The sequence below is a fragment of the Staurois parvus genome, unplaced genomic scaffold, assembly GCF_062004578.1.
Source record: "Staurois parvus isolate SC_StPar_1 unplaced genomic scaffold, SC_StPar_1.0 ptg000682l, whole genome shotgun sequence".
Taxonomy (NCBI): Eukaryota; Metazoa; Chordata; class Amphibia; order Anura; family Ranidae; genus Staurois; species Staurois parvus.
Window position 1 is genome coordinate 12,467,351 of NW_028318478.1, and position 15,469 is coordinate 12,482,819.

General features: G+C 37.3%; 1 protein-coding gene across 2 annotated transcripts in view; it reads left to right on the plus strand.

Annotated features, from left to right (window-relative positions):
* THSD4 (thrombospondin type 1 domain containing 4) overlaps positions 1–15,469 on the plus strand; it is an 871,621-nt gene that overhangs the window by 826,182 nt on the left and 29,970 nt on the right. For both annotated transcript variants that reach the window (XM_089652473.1, XM_089652474.1), the window contains 3 exons: positions 3,889–3,985; positions 5,950–6,183; positions 8,993–9,122. In XM_089652473.1, coding sequence (XP_089508599.1) covers positions 3,889–3,985; positions 5,950–6,183; positions 8,993–9,122 — 461 coding nt within the window. The remainder of the gene's footprint in view (positions 1–3,888; positions 3,986–5,949; positions 6,184–8,992; positions 9,123–15,469) is intronic.

Consider the following 15,469-nt stretch of genomic DNA (forward strand, 5'->3'; position numbering starts at 1 on the left):
CTAGAAGACTTGCTGCTGTCCCTACAAATCATGGAGATCATACAAAATACTAGATGTAGTCATTTTTGTTTTAGGGTGTATTAATTTTTGCATCAACTAATTTGAGTAAACCTGAAGATTTTGTAATCTAAGCTATGTTATTAACCTTACTTTTATGTAATGAGCTAAACAAATGTTCTATAAAAGTCAGTTTTTTCAAAATTTTGGAAATTGTTCTTGTGTGCATTGAGATATTGATTAAAACCTTACTTTTCAAAAGCGGTGTACTCATTTATGATGATAACATATACACACACATACAGTACATATAGTATAAACACACACAAACAAATACAGTATATACACAAGCACACAAATGTAGTCATACACATATACAGTATATATACATATACAGACACAAATACAGTATCTACACAGGCACACATATACACACATACACATGTACAGTATATACATCTACACATACAGTACACACACACCAGCACTTTTCACCTACAAATCAGCCTGATCGATAACATTGCCGTGGCCTCTTATCTCCTGGCATGCTGGGACTTATAGTGCTCCAGAAGCTCACAGACACATGAGGTGGTCATACAGAAGAAGAGGAGGCTGTCCCTGTGTGTTAGTGAGCAGGTAATGAGTAGAGGGGTTTAGCAGAGAGTGTGGGAGATCTCAGATTGTAATGTCCTCCCTCCGGAAGCAGGCAGTGCAGTTGCCTTCAGAGAAAAAAAATCAATCTAACATCTAAAACATAGGGGCCCTGCCAGAGGGAGTATAGCCTCTCCCCCCTCCTTTGTGTATGGAGAGCACCCCCCCATTAAGATAAGCCACTGACTACGTGTGCTTAGCCAAGCTTACTTTCCACTGGTAATCTGAAGTCCATCCCACATTGCAGGCTGTGTCTCCTCCTCTCCTGCCCGCTCCAGCATCTCCTGCCGTACAGTCAAATAAGGTGCACTGGGGAAGGGGGCCGGTACAGTTCCATTCCGATTGCGGCCGGTACAGTTCCATTCCCATTGGCTGAGGATGCTTCAGGGAGGAGGAGTAACTGTAGCCTTTGGATTTGTTTTACAAATACTGTATGACTGATTGATGTGATTTAGGATGTGCCTAGGCACACCCCCTGCATATGCACCTCTGGTTTAACCCCTGTGTTACCCCGGAGCCATGGCAGTGTTTTGTCTGTGTGAAGGCAGCTGACTGTCCATGACGGATCTGAATTTCCGTGATTCTACCCGGGATAAGGACTGAGCAGAACATCAGTCAGCTTTCCGGAAATGTCCCGGGCAATTAGAGACTGTTGGCAATTGTGTTATAAGTAAGTGCTGCAGTACATATTTTTTTCATAAATGGAAGGTTCTATTTTTACTTTAAGGGCTCGTTCACACTAATGGTTGTAGCGCAGTAAAACCCTGCAACTTCTATCACCCCTCAACCACTACTGGTATACCCCCTTGTCACTTCTGGCAGTAGTAGTGCCTACTGAACACGAATCATTGAAGTGAATAGGGCTCACCCCACAACTGCATGCAATACACGTGGTTGAGGCACTCTAGTGCTGGGATCAAGATGTTAAAGCAGGCAGTAAGGAGGAGATACAGTGCTTCCTCACCACCTCTTAAATGCTCTCTGTGGATTGATCTCAATGCAGATCTATTCACAGACTAAAGCTAGTGTGAACAAGACCTATGAGTTTTTTCATGTCAGCCCTGTGTTCAGTTCTACCTGGTCATGTTTTGACACTTTTCCTCTGTAGGGGCAGCTATGGTAAATACAGATATGCTTACAAATGCTAAAGTGCTTGTGAAAGATTAAAGCACATAAATTAGCTAAATGCATTCCAGGTGCATGAAAACAAAAGGTATGCAATGTCTCACAGTTTGTTTTCTTTAGAAAGTGCAAGAGACTGAGCAAAAAAGCCTGTTTCCTGTCAGCATGCTCTAAAGAAGGCCCCTTGCTCTCTGTGTGTAAAGAGTAGTCACTCTGCAGAGTGTGAGCTTTGTTGATTACACAGCTCTAGATCTGACTCACCAAGGGAAGTGTCAGGGGAGGAGTTGTATTACACCTATGCAGAGAGACCACTGCTTTCACACAGAATGAAAAGGTCTTTTTCTACAGCATGCATGTATGTATGCATGCCTGCAAATGTTAAGTCTACTTGGAGACTGGAGCTGAGAAATTTTAAAACGTTTCCTATACACTGACCACATCTAGACTTATCAGTGGTTGATCAAAGTATTTTTTTTAACAGGTCACAAATCAGAATGCCAAAGAGATTCTGATTTGGAAGGCATTCTGATACCCAACTTTTGTTTCTCCTTCCTGAAGTTTTTGCGTGAATCAGAGTTTTCTCTGTCTCCCCCCTTCATCCCCATGACATTTTGCTAAAAAAAAAAGAAATAAAAAAGTTTTGAAAATGAAGAATTCTTAATAATGTCCTGGTCTGCAGAGTCTAACGAATAAGTTAAAAATGGTACAGTGGCTCTCTCAAGCCCAGTTAGGTGTTCTTGGTTTGATGTTAAAATGAGAGCTGTCAACTTTTGGAGCAGTCTCTTTTTCTCTGATATCAAGGGGGTGTTGTCAGAGACCATCTGACCAATTAAGCAGCTGAGGGATGGCAATGGGAAAGTCACTGTGTTTATGACTGTATCATGGTCCTCCTTTACACAGTGTTATATAAATATCAATGTATTCCAATATGTACCGGATGCATTCCAGAAACTGGTAGATTATTTTTTAGCATTATATTTTGTGTCCAAGGATACTAAACACAGAATATATCAGATGGACCTGTCACCCAGGAGGTATCTGACTGTTATCTAACCTTCTGTATACTATAGCTTAGCCATGTATGATCTCGATTTGTTTGGTATAATATTCCCCATTTAAATATATACTTAATATTGATGTGTCTTGGTCCGGTCTGTTTTCATGTTGGTGTGTAGTTTTTGAAATTTTGAGTTGGTCAGGGGGTCGCCAAAAGGTGACTGCAAGACTGATTTTGTTTCTACTTCTAGTTTAATACATGCTCTATGGGTAGATCTGCAGCTAATGGTTACATAATGCAGTGCTGTGTAATCTACCGCCATGCTCCAGTTCATGCCAAGGAGTTAATAGTGAGCAATGAGCTTATGTTCTTGACTTGTATTTTTATAGGAGTACTTAGAATGAAAATAAGCTGTTATGTCAGATGCAGATCATTTAATATTAGAACCATTTAGCATGTAGGTAAATGTCCAAATGTATGAATGTTTTTATTTGACTGCAGTTGTTTGCATTAGTACTTTGCCACCTACTGGCTAAGCATGTCATAGCCTCATGGAAATGAAATTATACCTGCATTATAATTGCATTATTGGGGCCTATTTAGTAAGATCGGTAAAATTATTAATTTTGATTTCACTGCAGTATACCTGATTTTGTTTATACTTCTCAGCCCTCCCCCCAGTGTATCACTTTTTAAAATTTTAATTGGGAAGGTGTGATTTCAATGTGGGTGTAACAAAGGTGAAAATTGACAGTACAGACTGGTTAACAAATATGAAAAACAGAAATGATACCACTTTCAGAAATATTCCTACCTGTTAACGTACAAGATAAATTACAAAATAAGCCAGGTAGCAGTTGGCATAAATAATAAACAAACTTTTTAAAACAAAATGTAACAAAAAGTCATGGTTTTAAAAGAATTGCAAACTATAATTCTCTAAATTCTTCTTACCTTTGTCAAAATTTAGTAAAATGCAGTGGAAAAAAGTGGAAAATGTTGTTAATTACTTTTTGTAAAGAATAGAGAAATGTCAATTTGTATTTCATAAATAGTCGCTAATATTTAATTTGGTTAATTTGTGCTTATATAAATAAGTCTTATTTGTACTTCTAATTTAGATGATACATCAACAGCCAAACCCTGGAATTCATTATGAATATGTTGTTCCAAATACAAATACTATCAGCCCACATCTACCTTCACAGAGGAGACCAGGTAAGATTGTACATCCTAAAATCATTGCACTGAAATGCTGATGTTATGTACATTTTACATGAGGGTAAGGTTGATTCAATTTTCTAATAGTCATTTTTGCTGTTAAAGGTTGATTAAATTTTTAGCTTATCTCATTTTGTTGTGTGTAGAGATAAACAAACCTTTCAAAATTCTGGGTTGATCCAATCTGCTGTTGTTCTGCTGATGGTCATTCTGATCTCACTAAAACTAATCATGTAATAGCAATTTGTTTTTATTTCTGTAATGTAAAAAAAACTAAAATGCAGGATGCCTTCCCATCTTGTGCTACTTTTAGTTCTAGAAACAATATATGTAAGGTCTATTCGAGCATATTGGCATATGCTGGTGATTGGGGAGCTGCATGTCATTTGGATGTTTCCTTACTCTAATCTCTATTTGCCATAGGTAGGGGGTCCACAAACATGCAAACCAGTCCAGTCAAAGCTGCTGATGAAATGAATGTACCATTATGAATGTTGGGTGCATTGACCTTTTGAAATATACTTATTGTTAACGTGGATTACACAAGAATATTTGAGAAAAAAATGCATTAGATGTCACCTCCAGCGTCAAAATAATCAATATATTCTGGTATATAGGCAAAGTCTAATTTGGACACTGCCACTCTTACATGATATTGTCAGTAAGGATGCTTGTCACATAAAGGATCAGGAAGAAAGCAGAGGAGCCAAGCTTGCAAAAAGTCAAGATTTTCATATAACTTTATCTTCCAATTTCTCAGGACCTACTTTCATGTAGCATGAGATTACAGAAGGAATATTCCACATATTTTTTTTATAGTTTGCTCAGATAGAATTTTCAGGTTCGCTGTGGTGGCAAGTATGATAACCATTGTACATTTTGTGAAGGGATAACAAAAGGGAACTCACGATCATAATTAGAAAACTGCATGAACAGACATTGACTCTTGGTTTATCACCACACCATGACTGATCTTGTTATTGATGTAGTTGCACATTAGGAAGTTTCATAATGGCTTCAGTTCTAATACAGAAAATGTTGCAGTCCCACCTTCTGTCAGACAGACAGTGGCCAGTTACCTTGCCTACAATTTTAAATACTATTTATTGCTATTAAACATTGAAATATGTATTTACAATTACTGCAATATACTGTCCATATGAAAAATAAAACCTGGGGTTTATGGTGGTGTAAGTAATAATGAGTGTATGCCTGTATATGGCTTTTCTCAAGTATTACTATTAACCTGGACTGCTCATTTAATTGTTTTTGCTTTCCTCTAATACTGTCAATCTATGTATATATCGACTATGTCATCATTCAATTAAAATACATTTAAATCAGGATTCTTCTTACAAGCTCAGTATAGCTTCTTCCAGCACAGGGATCTCCAGACTTTTTAAACAAATGGCCAGTTTACTGTTCTTCAAAGTTTAGGAGGGTCAGACTGTGGCCAGCAGAAGTGAAAAATTCCCCAGCATCAGTGGAAGTAGACAACGTCTCAAGCATGGTAGTCAGTGGGATTTAACAATTATGTAGGGCCTATGGTCAGTAGGAGGAGGAATAATTCCCCATTATAGGTGTCAGTGGGAGGAATAGTGCCCCATTGTTTATTACTTATATAGTTACATAGTTGCTAAGGTTAAATAAAGACACCTGTCCATCCAGTTCAACCTGAGAGTGTGTGTGTGTGTGTGTGTGTCCCACTTGTTTTTAAATCAGTGGGATGAATTATGTCCCGTCATTGGTGTCAGTGGAAGGCATATGGCTTCATCATTGTTGTCAGTGGAAGACTTGTGCCCCGTAATTGTTGTCATGGGGAGAAATAGTAACTCATGTCAGTGGGTGGAACAGTACCCCAAGGGCCACAGTTTGTAGACCACTGTTCTAGTAGATAAAAAAGGGTCATTATCATACACTTTGCTTACATCATATTTCTTTTAATAATTTTGTGTACTTAGGTGAACCCTTGAATGGCCAGTTAGACTTACCAGATACTTCAGACCGTACAGAAAACAGAGATTCCTTCAACAGTCCTGATCTGTCAGCTGGGTCCACGCCTTCTAGGCAGCCTGCAAGGATTCCTACACATGTAACAGACAACCAAGTGATTCCATTGCAGCCTCCTCGAAGGAACCGGGACTATAACTGGAAACAAGTGGGATCAACTGAATGTTCAGTATCCTGTGGGAAAGGTGAGGCGGGTGAAGGGCTAAACAGCCCTGGCATATACTGTATATCTTAGCAGTTGCCATTTATGCATACAACTATTTTCCAAGGATTGCTTACCTGCCCACACCTATTCCCTGACATACTTGCCATTTTTTGTGCCAGAGTTGCTAAGTTGACAGTTTCAGTCTGCTACAGGTATTATTGTGAAATAAAGCTGGAGGATTTGTTATTTAAAATCTGTAAGAAATTTAAGAAAATATCCCTTTATCTTTTTAAAATTCTAAAGTGTTCTACATTTGTAGTGTTACAGACTTAAATTAAAATGGGTTTAATTGAAGTTTAATGTAACTGGTACATGGAAAAGTCTATAGTATTTAAGTTTATTTTTTTTATAATTTTCCCAAATAATTACAAATAAAAAAACACTCTTAAAAGGTTTGATGCATAATTATTCACTTCTTTGCTGTGAAACCTCTAGAGTTGAGTGTAGCCAATTTCGTAAAGACATCACTTATCAGGGTGATTGGGACTACACCTGTTTACAATTAAAGTGTCATGATGTCATTATATATTTAACCAGTTTGGAAGGCTACACTGTTTGTTTGAGATCACAGCCAAACAAACAGCAGCAAAAAGGCTAATGAGCTATCAAAAAAAAGCCAAGGTAAAGTTCTGAAGAAACAGCAATCAGGGTTCATTTATTAAAAGAATATTCCAAAATATTAGTCAAAGAGGCAACTAAGAGCAGCAGAAATCAGCTGCTGAGATTAGAGAAACTGTCCATAGGAGAACTGTAACATGTACTCTACAGAGCTGAAGTTATGCAAAGTTTGGCAGAAGGCATGTAGGAAATACAGCAAATGTGGAAAAAAAGTTACATGGTCTAGTTAGACATAATTTGAACAACAGCTGACATTACTTATCACCCTAAGGACACCATGCTCATGATAATAAATGCTTTACATAGCAAAGCAAGGGAAACTGCCCAGGATTAAGGAAAAGATGAATAAAGCCAAACGCAAAAGATCAAAAAATAGGGCAGCAGTTCACCTTTCTCCAACACACAGCCAAAGCTTTACTGTAATGACATAGCACCAATAATCTGAAGGTTTTAGAATGTCCCAGTCAAACCCAGTTGAGAATCTGTTGTCAGACTTGGAAGTTGCTGTTCTCTAACAGTTCCATGTTGACAATGACCTGACAGTGCTGGAGCAATAGGAGAATAGTCAAAAACTGCTTGACCCAGATGTGAAAGCTGGTAGAGACCTAAACCAAAAGACCTGCAACTGTAATTGCAGCTAAAAGATGGTTTAGATTGTGCAACCAGCAAATGTCTACCTTTTTCTTAAAGACAAGAAGAAAGTCCTCTGCACTCAAGAGTGGTAAAATGATAAAGGAACATCAGGTCCTTAGTACATCCAATGTCAGCACAGGCCTTGCTGCCCTCTGAGTAACTTTATTAAATCCAAAGTAGATATATAGTCACAAACAACTGTAGTATCAAAAGCATGTCCATGGCCAAAGCAACCAAGTCACTAGCTCAGCTCCCAAATGCGATTTGAGGGTCTTCTCATTTTTGAGAGCTGACCTGGTGACTTGGTCGCTTTGGACATTGGTATGCTTTTGCTACTACAGTTGTTTGTGAGTATATATCTTTTTTTTATTTAATAAAGTTATTTCTCAGGTAATGCACTAGGCTGGTGCGCCCTCTCTTCCATTGTTTTACACTACATTTTTCTTAACCTTACTTACGGTGTTACTTTTACTGTGTAAAAATAAAGATATTTTTTAAGCTTATAAATGTTAAAGCTGCCTATCTGGGGCATTTGTGTCTCCCATAGAATGTGGGAACCGGTGTTTCCATACTGCATAGAGGACTCACAGGATGCTTATATTCAGTTATAATAATTCATATAAGATTTAGTAAATTGGATGAACTTTATAAGGTTTAAATGTTTGTCAAAAGCTTTTTAAATTGTTTTTAGATGTTTGTTATTTGTAACTCTGTGTTTCTTGACAATTTCTGATGTGATTTATTAAAGGTAAATTAAATTATACAGGTAAATGTGAATAATAGATGTATTACATCAGATATATCCTAAAAGATATATTGGGACATTATTGTTTATTAATAGTCTAAGGGGGAGTATACAGTATTTCTGTACTAGTATTAGTTATAGCAATAATGAATGAATATTATTATAGGACTTCCGCAAAAAAAATCCTAGTGTTTCTCCAATTTTATGAATGAAGTCTATACAGTGACTTAAAGGAGAAGTATATCCAAATCTTTTTTGGCTGTACTTCTATGCATGCAATTAGTTCTGCATTCCTGTGACCAGTTTTCAGCTGACAATAGACTAAAGCCCGCTGTCTGATGACATCACAGAGCCATTGAAGGCTCTGAAAAGATCAAACAAGCATATGGTCAGGATCCATCCATATGCCTGGATTGGCAGCTGGCTCAGCCTCTCAGCAAGCCACTGAGAGCCTGAGCCAGCTGCTCCTACCCCCTCCAAAGCCCAGTGCTCTAGTGAGTGTTGGAGGGTCAGAGCAGAGAGCGGTGACTGACATTCCCAGGCTTTCTGCTCCTGAAGGCTGAGCACTTAGTGATCAGTGGTCCTTGATCACTCAGTTCTCAGTCTTAGAAGCTGCAGAAAACAGATGGAGCATCAACCTAGGTGAGTATATTTTTTTTTCCTGAAAACCAAACTTCTATGGCCAAATCTAGAGTTTTGCTGAACTGATAGTCTTGATTCACATACATTTTGCCTCAGCCCACAACATAATGAGAGGTATGGATCAACAGAAGCAATATTTGTCTTATTTCAGGATCACATTACCCCATCTTTCGCTGTGTAAACAGAAATACACATGAAGAGGTGTCAGATAATTTCTGTGATTCTAGTACCAAGCCCAGTTCTGAAGAAGAGCCTTGCAATCTTTTTCCTTGTCCTGCATTGTAAGTATATTCCTTAATGATTTCCATTTCAATTCCTAGACATCTGTGCCTCATATTCAAGTAATGGGCATCTTCAATCAGCTATCACTGCCATGGCTTAAAGAAGCACATATGTCTTGTTTTTGTTCCTACAATAAAGTATGAAGATGTTGAGTGTTTTGGAATGCTTGTAGGGTCAGTGGCTGGTTGAATTTTGCCAATTAAGACTTTAAATAGCAGCCCGTATAAGTGAAGGTGCACAAGAAACAGCAATGCTCATAAATGATAGCAGGAGGGACATAGCAGTTCACTATGTTAATAGCGTGGATACAGAAAACTCCTGCTAGGAGGTTCTGAAAATTTGAAAAGACATTTTGTAGGACCTGAATTTGGCCCACCTTGATGTTGCAAACAGTTCCATTTCCTTCAATTGTTAGTACAATGCATTGTTGTTACTTTTCATTGAACTAATTGAAAGATGGGCATTTTTATGTCATAGCTGTTGCTCCAAATTGTGGTTTTGGCTCTGGCATAGCTCACGCCCTTCTTAAACACCTCCTCCCTTCTCTGATGCTTTCTTCTCATTATGGAGCTGTTTTTTACAGCCTGTCTTCCACTATATCATCATCACCATTGTGTGACTTAGAATCTGTCAGTTGTTTGCCCTCTTAAGGTTTATCTGCTTACATTGCAAATGTTAAGGGTTTTATATATCCCCTCTTTTTAATGAACTGTAGCTTCCTTTAAATTTGGCAGACTTGGAAATGAATTGAGAGAACCTTTTGTAGCCCTCAATTCCCTGTGGATTAAAGTCTGGTTGCCACTGTGACATATACAACTACAGTATAATTGATAAGCAACTGCGTCTGACCAGCCTTGAATAATTGTTTTTATTATTATTTTTTGTAGATTTGTGAATTTTTGTTCAATGTATATTAATGTATATTAATCTACATATATCAGTATTCCAGAAAGCACACACAATGAGAATAAATTACAGTTGAAAGCAGCAACACTTCCTCAGGCTGCTAGAAAAGTCGAAAAGTGAATTATAAGCATGGTAACATTTAATAGTATGAATGTAATGCACTTTATTGACAGAATAGAACTAGACATAAATGGGTGTATTAAAATTGCTGCAATCATTATTTATGGCTAATGACAGCAATAAAGTCAGTCATTTTCCATCTTCCATTGCCATTCACTGTGATTATCTCAGAGGGTCTTAAGTGAAAGTGAACAAAAAAAATATATAGTGGTTTTATGAGAAAGTTAAGATCTTACAAAGATTATAAGAACATAGGAAAGCAGTGGAAAGGAGTAATTAATGTTTAATGATTCAGACATACTAGAGGAAAAATACTTGTGAAGGGCATTGAGACATTATTTTTTATCGTACTCTCTTGATTGCATTATGGATTTGGAAACTCTAAGACATTCATAAAATTTGTATTAAATCGGCAGTCTTTTCTTGTTGTCAAGAGATTCCCAACCTTCATGTAATACCCAACTGTATTTCATCGTTATTTTACTGTATTTATTACTGAAATCACATTGCAATATACATGTTTTAGTAGAGCAATCAGAAATGAAGGGGATAACATTCATCCACTGGCTAGCTAGAACTACTTTTTTCTAGAGAAAAAAATCCTCTATACACTTATTCACATTGGAGTGACAGATTAACCTGCATTCCTAATTGGGAACAACATGAAGTCACATGTTCTGCAGATTGAATGTATATAGTGAACCACATGGCTCTATATACATTTGATTCAACTGATATCGGGAACGCTTGAAACTTGTCAGAAGCACTAAGCACTGTATTTACTACTTGTTTGCACAAATCTGTAACTTACAACCTAAAATGTACTGAGAAACTACTGTCTCATAGTTTTTTTCGACAGCTACAAGTTACCTCTTTTTCTAATTATGTGTAATGATAATACACGTTTATGCTGGACAGTTTATGGTAATAAATGATCTCTTCATTTTTTATGAATATTCATGAACAGCTATATACTGTATACTTATATGATAATAACTCTATGCAGTTATTAAAAAAAATAGATTTTACCAATACATAAGTTTATGAGCAAGCAGTGGGTCCACTTTAAACTTGTTTTCTCCTTTACCTCTAGATATATCAAATACTCAATGGAATGCTTAACAGTTAAGAGCAGAGCCAATTTACTACAGAATTAAAGTAGATGTAAAGTAGGCAGATGGACAAAACAATCTTCTCTTTTGTAGGACTACTTTTCCATGCAGCCTGTGCATAGGAATGACAACACTGCAACACTTTTAGCAGTAGCCTGGCAGTGTTGTCAGCTCTCTGCAGGAAAAGAACAGCAAAGAACAGGCAGGATCAACAGATAAAATACAAGGGGAGGAATGGAAAACTACAAGCACAATATAATTGCGTACACAGGGTATTGCACTGTTTACATGCAAAATCTTGTAATTGACTTTTATGTACACTTTAAGGGTTTCATGTTAAAACTCACCATGGAGCCAGCTCCACTTATATTTCCTCAGCGGGAAATAGTTCATTACTTCACATACTTCACAAGTTTACTTGCTTTCCTTTGTTTTAAAAGTGAATTTTAAATACCAGAAGCAAACATCCCAGAAATTAATCCAAAGACGTTACTTTTTTAGAATTTTTAGAGCATCTCAGAACAAATGAGACAATCTCTGGTAGATCTTGATGAACTATTCAGGGAGAGACACAAAGCTGTAGATATCAATACAAATAGGTCATTGTGTTTAGTTTATGGCATTCTCATTTTAGTTTATTCTAGATAACAACATGTATATGTTACAACCAGGGGAGGACTGACCATTTGGAAACTTGGGCACTGCCCGAGGGCCCAGGGTCAGTAGGGGGCCCCATGAGATGCCCCTGGTACCTTTTTCATAGGCTTTTGTGAGTTTGGGCAAGGACACAGGGGCCCCATGATCCTCTATTGTCCGGGGGCCCCATGAGTTGTCAGTCCGCCCCTGGTTACAACAGATTTCTGAAACTTTTGTACTGTTTGAAAAAAAAAACACAATAAGAACAAAAATTGAATTTATTATGTTGTCTTGTAATGCTGGACTGCTGAGATTGATTATATCTCAACATTCAATAATGAACAACAAAGCCAGTTTAGCTAAGTTAGTAATGACAGGTCGTATCGTATCAATCTCATGCATGCCCAACTCCCACTCCATTTCAAGTCAATAATAAAAAGGTTAATCATTTTTATAAAACAATCTCAGTCAACAAATGCCAGTGTAGACATTTTTATACATTAACATCCTATAGATGGAAATGTCACCTGTCTACTTCAGTGTAAGCAATTAAATATTTTACATTCAGTAATTCTGAGTACACAGTCCATTGTTACTGAACACATTTTAAAAGGAGTAATACATAGTCATCTATATCAAGACTAATAAATATTGTTTAACCGCTTTCCCGCCGCCCTATAGTAGAAGTACTGCTACAGGGCAGCAGGGCTGCACAAAATCACGTATATATACGTGATTTGCATTTCCAGGTAGGGAGTGCGTGCGCCCTACCCATTCCACCATTGGACTAGGGATGTCAATCACCTGGTCTTGGCTGGAGGTCTCTCTCCTGCCAGCAAGGACATGCTGCTTTGTATTTCTCTGTATAGCAGAGAAATACAAAGCAGCATGTCTCCCTAGTAAAACACACACGCACGTAATGTAAAACAGCACACAGTTAACCCTTTGATCGCCCCAGATGTTAACTCCTTCCTGCCCAGTTTCATTAGTACAGTGTCAGTCCTTTTTATTAAGACTGATCACTGTATTAGTGTCAATGGGATGTCAGTGGCAGTTAGTCGGTTCCCACCCAGTGTCAGAATGCCTCCCTGCAGTCCCGCTATAAGTTGCTGATCGCTGCCATTACTAGTATAAAAAAAAATTAAATTCCAGTGTGTGTGTGCAAACCAATTTACATGTATTGGGATTTTTTTTTTTTTAGCAAAGACATGTAGCAGAATACATTTTGTCATAAATTTATGAAGAAATTAGATTTTTAAAAATTTTTTTTACTGGATACGTTTTTTACTATTGAACTAAGCCCTAATTGTAAATCATCCTCTTTGACAAATAACAAATCTATGCTGGACGAGGGTGTCCCTACCCACCATCTGGCCGATTGATTAATCTAAGATATAACTTTTATTCAGATATATATATAAAATGTATGCTAAGCTGTAATTGATGCCTATTGGGTTGGAATGTACTGAGCACAACAATATGACTGGATACCATTACAATTATCTACCTTACATCCAAATGGTTAATAATACCAGATCAAATACCATACCGTTTTCGATGAAGTGACAGCATAAACAAGACACTGTAGTTTTGATCATAAGCTTATCAGCTTGAATATATAATATCTATTAAGGAAGTGAAGTTACCCCATGGACAAGACTAAATAGATAATATAATCTGTCTTGCCACAGATATGTAATACGGGTACACTCATCCACAGGCCTTAATGTCAGCCTCTAGTGGACAAGCCCCATACATCACCATATCAAGTCAAAAATACCTCACTGTCTTGAGGAATATAAAAATTATGCACTATAAAGCACAGTACAGACCTCTCCAAAAAAGAGGGGGAAAAAGTAGTAAATACCATCTCCATTCAAAAAGTGCTCCCAAAAAAGACCTAAAGTAAAGAAAAAAAGAAATTCTACATGTTTTGCTCCAAAAAACAGAGCTTAGTCAGGAGTATAAAGAATTAAATTATTAACACTGATCACTGTATTAGTGTCATTGGGATGTCAGTGGCAGTTAGTCAGTTCACACCCAATGTAAGAATGCCCCCCTCTCCATTTGTAGATGCTATAACTCACACAAACCAATAATTTACATATATTGGGATTTTTTTTTAGCAAAGACATAGCAGAATACATTTTGGCCTAAATTTATAAAGAAATGTGATTTTATAAATTTTTTTACTGGATATGTTTTATAGCAAAAAGTAAAAAATATAGGTGTGTTTTTTTTTCAAAATTGTCGGTCTTTTTTTTATTTATAGCGCAAAAAATAAAAAGTGTAGAGGTGATCAAATACCACCAAAAAAAGCTCCATTTGTGGGGAAAAAAGAACATAAATGTAATTACTGTACATTATATGAAGAGAGGAACGAGCGCTGGATATGATAGGATTCAAGCTGCTAGCATATAGGTAAACCTCGTATACCCCCTTCATCAAAAGTCAAATACAAAAAATTGCAGCGCTTGAGTGTATAATACAGGGAATTAACATGAATAGCAGATTAAAATGTTCATATTTCAACATGCACCAAATTCCACATTCTTAAATTGTTGTAAACAGTAATCAGATAAGTAATGAAGATCTATCCGACTAATCAAGGTGCATTTAGTGATGGTGATGTTAAAAACATAAGTTCTGTGATGTATCCAAAAAAATCCGTGACTTCCGTGATAGGGGAATGACTGTATAATGCACTAACCAGATAGCGCAAGTACATGCGCATTGGAGTATAATGACCTACTCCTGGTCACAGCCAGATGGTCCTCAGCGTGAAGCCCTCAGGAACACCAGTGCACCACTCTTGCCGTCTCCTACCACCAGGGGGAGTGCGCCTCTTTACAGTAACACGAAATCACTTTATATCCTCTATCGCCAGGATTGGTGTACTTTCTTATCAGGAGATCATCTCAGGGGCTCAGCAATAAGACCCAAAAGAAAGAAATCTTGATAGTGTAGTATTTTATTCAAAGGTAAAAAGTAAGTAATACACTTACATGGTAATGTCCAAAAAGCTGATGCATAGAATCCAAAAAGATGGCCGACAGTCAGATGCATGAAACAAGTGGATAATCAATGGTGTGAGAGGTGTCCTTATCTCTAACGCGTTTCGTGGCAATGGCACATTATCAAAGGGAAGTCCCTTTGATAATGTGCCATTGCCACGAAACGCGTTAGGATAAGGACACCTCTCACACCACAGAACTTATGTTTTTAACATCACCATCACTATATGCACCTTGATTAGTCGGACAGATCTTCATTACTTATCTGATTACTGTTTACAACAATTTAAGAATGTGGAATCTGGTGCATGTTGAAATATGAACATTTTAATCTGCTATTCATGTTAATTCCCTGTGTTATACACTCAAGCGCTGCAATTTTTTGTATTTGACAATTACTGTACATAGTTGCATGACTGCACAAATGTCAGTTAAAGTAATGCAGTGCCATATTGCAAAAAATGGCCTGGTCAGGAAGGGGGGTAAATCCTTATTTCTGAAATTTGATTGGATGATGTAGGCAACAACACAACTTTTGCTTCAGTTTTCATAAATCAT